This window comes from Chinchilla lanigera, unplaced genomic scaffold (genome assembly GCF_000276665.1).
Source record: "Chinchilla lanigera isolate Chin_1 unplaced genomic scaffold, ChiLan1.0 scaffold00004, whole genome shotgun sequence".
Taxonomy (NCBI): domain Eukaryota; kingdom Metazoa; phylum Chordata; class Mammalia; order Rodentia; family Chinchillidae; genus Chinchilla; species Chinchilla lanigera.
In genome coordinates, this window is record NW_004955405.1 from 40,479,110 (window position 1) to 40,486,089 (window position 6,980).

General features: G+C 64.4%; 1 protein-coding gene across 1 annotated transcript in view; it reads left to right on the forward strand.

Moving 5' to 3' along the window:
• The first annotated feature begins 4,281 nt into the window (after positions 1-4,281).
• The window catches only part of Rfx4 (regulatory factor X, 4 (influences HLA class II expression)), a 165,602-nt gene continuing 162,903 nt past the window's right edge, over positions 4,282-6,980 (forward strand). The window contains exon 1 of the mRNA XM_005374623.2: positions 4,282-4,467. Coding sequence (XP_005374680.1) covers positions 4,425-4,467 — 43 coding nt within the window. The 5' untranslated portion in view covers positions 4,282-4,424. The remainder of the gene's footprint in view (positions 4,468-6,980) is intronic.

Sequence of the window (6,980 nt, forward strand, 5' to 3'; positions counted from 1 at the left end):
GTGGGCACAGGCGGAGTGTGAGGAAGGTGACGACCAGCACCACAGGGCTGGCAGGAGCCGCAGCCGCAGGGAGCCTGGGCGGAGCAGGGGCTCCTGGTGTGGGTTTCATGGCCGTGAGGAGCCAGGCCGGGACCCTCCCTCGGCACCCGAGGAATGCGCAGTGCTCAGGGAGGCAGTGTCGTCCAGGAGCAGCCAGGCTGTCCTTGAGGCCCAAAAGGGAGAGGCTGGAGAGGAGGGGGTGTGGTGTAGAGACGTTTGCTGGCCATGGCCGTGGGCTCCAGGGCCCCTGAAGGGTCAGGGAGGGCGGGGTCCGCCTCACAGCGCCGTGTGGAGAGGGAGCCCGTGTGCGCCGGGAACCTGGGAGGCCTGGCTGCTGGTGGCTCTGAGGTGAGCCGAGGCGGGAGCCCTGTCCTGCGGTCCCAGGGGCCGAGCAGGAACGTGTGCAGAGTGGCCGAGTAGAATTCTTCCACGGGCTTAATCTCCTAGGCAACTTGCGTGATGAGATCATCTCCCACGGGGTGGCCGTCACCTCCCAAGGGGTGGCCATCCCCAAAGACCCCTGTCCTGGTTTCCATTCTGTCCGCTGATTCTTTCCAGAGGCAGATTGCCTGGATTCAAGTCATGTCCCTGCCATTACCTGCTGCGTCACCCTGGCGAGTTACCCCGCTTCTCGTGTGTAAAGATGACCGCAGTGTCTATCACACTGGACTGCGGTGATGACTGAGTGATGCAGTAAACGTAAGACTTAGACATGTGCCTGGCTCATGATGAAGGCTCTAAAACGTGAGGAAAACTCCAGGCATCTTAGCGGGGAGGACAGCCCTGCTGAGGGTGCAGTCTCTGCCAGTTCCTGGCCCACCTGCAAACACATGGTCCTTGCCCAGGGTCTGCAGATGCCCTGGGAGGACGGGTGCCCTTGGGCGCATGCAGGAGGCTCCGGTCCCTCCATGCCTCTCTCATTCCAGGACCAGAGGCTACTGGGCCCCGCTCAGGGCAGGCGACAGGTCCAGCTGCAGTACCAGCCAGGCTGCCTGACACCCCGAAGGCCTCTGGGCAGAGGTGACGAATACATTGTAAAATGTAGTTCGGTAACAGACGTGGCTGTTAATTCCCCTTGGGGATGCTCCGTGTCCTCCTCCTCCTCGCTTCAGGCACACTCACCCCAGCGCCCTGGCCGCTTTCTGCAGCAGCTCTGGGTCTTTAGCTGCGCAGTCCTGGCTGCCTCCATGTTCTGAATGGATTCAGTGTCACCTTTCACCGTCATTTTGACTCTGGGGAGGAGCCAGAAGTCGCACAGGGTCAGGCCCGGTGAATAAAGCGGGTGGGGACACCGCGTCGTGTTCTCACGAGCTGCCTTTCTGCTGGACGGCACCTGGCAAATTTTGAGCAGATCTCGTAAGGACCTCGCCAGGCCCCACCGCGACGGGCTGCCCGCCCGCCGTCACTCCCGGGAAGCCCTGTGGGCTCATCCAGCCGCCCTCCTCCCGCCACCCGTCACCTCTGTGAAATGAGGCAGCAGCAGGACCTGGGTGCCACTCTGCCCGTCTCTCCCCGGCCGTGGCCGTCAACACCGGGCTGGGGCGGGCCTCCCGAGCCTGTCCATACTCCAGGAGTCCACTTCTGGCCGTCGTGGTCCCTCTCTCCCAGGGCGCCCCACCGCTGCTTCCACCACTCACCACGTGGCCAGAGTGGCCTCCCCAGGGCACATGCAGCCCGCCCAGCACTGTGGCGGACAGATTTCTTAGCACGGCGGGCATCCGCCTGTCCCTGCGGTCACCTGCTCCTGCTCCCAGCCTCAGGAGGCCGGAGTGGCAACAGCTCCCAGCCCGGAGCACCTGCATGTTGCCCTGCTGCCGTCCTGTGCCGTGCTCACCCTCCACCGTCACCTTCCACAGGACGGGAGCCGTCGGTCACGACTGCCCACAGTGCTCACCCAGGGCAAGAGCCACGCTGAGCCCCGGCTGCTCTGCACGTGGGGACGGCAGTGCTGTCCGGCGCCCCGGGAGGAGAGGGTTGAGGGAGGGAGGGCTGGACACGGGGAAGACGCGGCAGCACGCACAGTGCGTAGGACGCCACTGTCCGCACCAGCACCGCGCCAGGCTCATTGCTGAGGCGTGAGCCGCAGGGAACGCACAGAACCTGCGCACGAGCAGCTCAGTTTTCACAGAGAGCCGGCTAGCCCGCCCGTGCCCCTCTCTCCCTCTCTCTCTCTCACACACACACACACACACACACTCTGTTTTGTTCACTGCTAGTCCAAGAGTAGTACCGGCACATAGTGGCCACTCGGCAAACATTTGCCAGTGCTTGTTATTTTCAGTTCTTTAATCTCCCAGGTGCTGCATTTCCAAGTCAAGGCGGGCTGGGCAGGGACAGGGCACCCTGAGGCTCACAGCCTGGGCAGCACCGGGCAGCGACCATGCCTGCCTGGCCGCCCAGGCTGCCTCTCCAAGCCTCTCTACCTGGGGCATGTGACCTTGCCCCTAGGCACCCGCCCAGTTTGCAGGTAATAACTGAAACAGCAACACCTGCGGCCACAGGCCCCACCCGTCTCACCTGCCCAAGACCACCCCCGCCCTACAGCACCCCCAAGGACTCCTTCCTCCAGGTGCTGCCCCGCACCCTGGTTGGTGCCAGGTCTCCAGCCTGGGGACCTTGCTGCCCCCAGCGTGCAGCAGCTCCGCCCACATAGAAGGCGGGTGGGGAAGCCGCCCTCCCGGCACCGCTGACCCCTCTGTGCGCCAGGGTCCCTGCCCGGGAGTCCTGGCCGCCTGGGCCCCAGGTGCGGCTGTGAACGGAGCTCTGCTGGAGCGGACGGCTGGCCGTGGAACGGCCGCGCGACCTCCCCGAGGAGCTGGAGAGCTGTGGGGGCCGGCGGTGGGAAGGCGCCTCTGCCCATTTCCCACGCGGGGAGGCCGAGGCTGGGAGGGTAGAAGGATTCGCAGGCGAGATTCGAATCCGGCTCTGGGGAGCCACGTCGGGCTGCGTCCCCGCGCACTGTGCGACCCGTGTCTCTTCACATGCAGTGACCCCCACCCTGCGCGTCGGCCCCGTCCTCCGCGTCCCCCACGGTCCCCAGGGTCCCCCCAGCCCGGGTGGAGCTGGGTCCGGGTCGCCCCGCCCGGCTGGCGCCCGCGCTGCCTCTGTCCATGGTGGCGCGGGCCATTCATATTCTAATCACCGCGCGGCCACTCCGCGGGCCGGGGTGCAGCCGCCGCCCCCCACTTCCACTGCCAGCCCAGCCCCCGCCTGCTCCTCCGGGAGGGGTCCCTGGGAAAGCGGCGCCCGGCGGGCGGGGAGGGGACAGCGGCGCGGGCGACAGGGGAGGGGACAGACAGACGGACAGGGCTGCGGGGCGGGGAGGCGCGGGGACGGAGCCCGGGCGGGCGAGGGACAAAGAGACAGAGAGGGGGAAATCGAGGGAGGCCGAGACAGGCCGAGGGAGGGTCGGCGAGCGGGACGGGGTGAAGGACACCGGCCCCAGCAGGACAGAAAGTTCTGGAGGAGATGGCCCGAGCCTCGCCCCTCCCCGCCAAGCGTCCTCCAGCCTCTGAGGCTGGCGGTGGGGCTGAGGCTTCGGACCCGGGTCCCTCGGCTCCCCACGCGTGTCCGCGGATCTGCGTGGACAAAGCCGCCGTGCCCCTCCCTGCATCTCTGGGGCCCTCGCCCCAAACAGCACCCAAGAGGAACCCAGAAGGGCAGGGGGCGAGGGAGGAGGAGTGGGGCCCACGCGTGGGCCCGAGGCCCCCGCCCCAGTCCCCGCGCCCCCAGCCTGCGCGGCGCGGCCGGCGGGGGAGGGGCGGGGGGAGGGGCCGCATCTAAGCCAATTTTGATTTCGCCCATAATGAGCGCGGGGCAGGGCTGGAGAAGGCCTCTGGAACTTTAAATAAGAAAAACGTTGCTAATGCTATAATAGAAGGGGGAAGTCGGAGGGCCGGGATTGCGTCGCCCTGAGCCCCCCTCTCGGAGGCGGCTTTTCTTATTCAAAACAGGCCCACAATAGGCTTCACAGTGCGCCTGGCCACGGCCCCATCTGAGGAGCGGCCATTCATCAGGCCGGCTGGCCTATCAATGACATTGCTCCCATGGGGCTGCTATAAAATGATGCTTTTTCCCATGAAACATCCGCAAACATTTTGACGGGTTTGGCTGGGCCCGGCTGGATTACCGAGTGTCCCCCTCGCCGCGGCCCGCTGCTCCTTCTCCCTGCCCGCGCGCTCCTGCTCCGCCGCTCCTCGTCTTCCTGCTCTTTTTCTCTCCTCTTTCTTTCCCTTTCCTCTTTGATCCTTTTGCGCTCTCACTCTCTGCGCCTCTCTCTCCTCCCTTCCTTCCCTCCCTCCTGGCCTCCCCGAGCGTCTCTGGCACAGGGGATCCCCAAACATCAGGACTTTTGGGGGGCCGCCTGTGCTGTCCATGGGAAGAGCATGCATTGTGGGTTACTGGAGGAACCCGACATGGATTCCACAGGTCAGTCCTGCCGCGGGCCGGGGACCTGGGGGGAGGAGGAGGGCGGACGGGAACTTTAGAAAGAGTTGCAAAAACTTCAGAGGCCGTAACTTGACAGTGGGACCCCAGGAAATAACGGAAAGTGGGCTGAAGTTTCCAAACCCTGGCGCAGTGTGCAAGTGGAAACTGTGTGTGTGTGTGTGTGTGTGTGTGTGTGTGTGTGTTGCACGTGCACGCGCACTGTGGAGCGCGCTTTCACTTGCCTTGGACAAAGTTTCATGCAGATGCGCCGGCTGTGGCGAGCTCCGGGCGCCACTTGCACAACTTTGGAGCCGGACGCCCCTCGAGGCCTGCTCCTCCCCGGCTTTGGCTGAATAACGGTGCGCTCGGGGCTGGAGGCTGGGCGGGGAAGCCCAGCGCAGCACCCTGGAGGCGGTGAGGTGGCGGCTTCGTGCTGCCCCGGGAGGTGGGGACTGGACAAGGCCGGTGGGGATGCCACTGCAAAGGGTGGTTGCACCAAAGCTGGTGGTCCTGGGGGAGCCACGGCTGGGGAGATGGGCACAAAGGAATGTCCAAGCACTGTCCTCTTCTTCCCGGAAGGGCCCCCCAGCGACTCGCTCCCCTCCAGGCTGCAGCCTGCTGGAGAGAGGGCCGGAGGAGGCCTGGCATCGAGGTCCGAACACCTCCTTTGGGTTTGGGCACTGCTGCTGCTGGGTGTCAGGCTTTAGGGTTGCTGTGCCCTTAACAGGGAGACAGGGATCTCTTACAACGAAAACGCCAGCGTCTGGCTGCTTCCTGGCACTGCCCGTCCTCTGCCTCGCACTGTGCAGAGCCCACGACTTCTGGTCTGGGTTACTCACAGTCATTCCGTATCACCAAGGGCGCGCCTGCCTCGGCCGGGCTGTAACTTCGGGGTTGATGGGGTGCTGCAGTCCAGGAGAGACAGAAATGGGTGCGGGCGGCAGCTTGGGAGAGCGCCTGGGGATGTTGCCGCTGCCGGGCTTCGCTTCTGGAGCAACAAGTGCCTGCCATCTCGGCGGTTCCCGGATGTCAGTCCCTTCCCTGAGCAAATAAATGACCCAGGCAAGTCTCCTCATGTTGGTCCCTAGACGACAGCACAGGGGTATGCCACAGGGGCTGTGGTCATCTGGACACGCCTCAGGCAGTCTCTCCCCTGTCCCTGCAGAAAGATTTCAGGTCCCCTAGCCTCTGCCGCAGCCCTGGTGGTCTGGACACCCAGTCCTCTGCCAGGGGGCCCTGAGTAGTTGTCTGCCTCTGACTCCAAGTCAGGTCTCTCTCCCGGGTGGGTGGACGCCCCTAGGGAGTGGGCAAAGCCGGAGCCCTCAGAGTCCTCTGCGCCCTGCGTGATGGCAAACCAAGGCAAGAAGAGGCCACCTGCCACCCAGGCTGGCCACAGAGCCCTCAGGCCCTCTCTGCTGGCCTGGCGCTAAAACAGGTGCCCAGGGAGGGGGAAGGAGCCTTTCCATAGCTTCTAGTCTCCAGTGCTTGTGAAATTACGCATCTCCCGAACACCCCAACATTAAAAGCAAGTATCTTTACAAAACTAAACATTTCTGCAGAATCGGCGGCCAAGTATTTGCAAGGGGTCTTGGGGGCTCCTTGCACCCCCAACCTGTGGCTGTGGTCTTTAGCTGAGCCTTTCCACAAGTGGGGGATCCCTCCGTGCCTCCCGGGGAGGACTGTGGGTATTCTCTGCTCTCCATCCTGCGTGTGCCCACAGGTCACAGGGGTGCCCGCCACCTCCGCCTCAAATGCCAACGCTGCAAGCGGGCTTTGCAGTCAAAATCCTCTATCTCTCCCCTGCTCCTCCTTCCGCACCGAGGCGCTACCCCAACTTTGCCGCCCAGAACTCAGAATCCAACCTTTTGGGAAGTGGCAGCGCTGAGAAATTGCTGGAGGCGCTTCAGGTGACATTTCACTGGCCTGGCAAACCCGACAGAGCCGAAGAGCGCTTGGCGGGTCGGTCCGGGAATGGCCCTCAGCTCCCTTCTGGAGAATTTAATCCAATTAGCTTTTCTTCGGAGGTCCCCTTGTTATGTAAAGGTCCCTTTTGCCTAGCTTGGTGAGACCAGTGCTCCCCCGAGCAAGCGGTTCGATTCTCGCCCCTTCGTGTAAGATCGTGCGCGACAGGAAACACGCATGTTACTGTTCACGTTTCGTTCCGCAAGGGCTCGGACACCGACTCACAGCGAGTTCTGGGGCGAAGCCGCGAGCGGCGGGGATCAGAGGCCGGCGAGCCGCGCCGGTGCCCTCCCTCTTAGAAGGAAAATCCCCGCGAAGAGCCCGGCCCGGGAGAGCGGTTTGCAGGGCCGGGGCGCTCGGGGCCGCCCTGGGGGCCACTTCAGCGTGACCTGCGGAAACCCTCCCTTTGTTCCGCGCACCGAGCCGGTAATATACTCCTCGGGCTTGCCCAAAATACTCCACAAGTGCGCGCCGAGACAAAGGCCGTCGGGGAGGCCGGGAGCCGGCGCGCCTGGGCCCTGGGCGACTCCCGCGGCCTCCGCCCGGCGCAG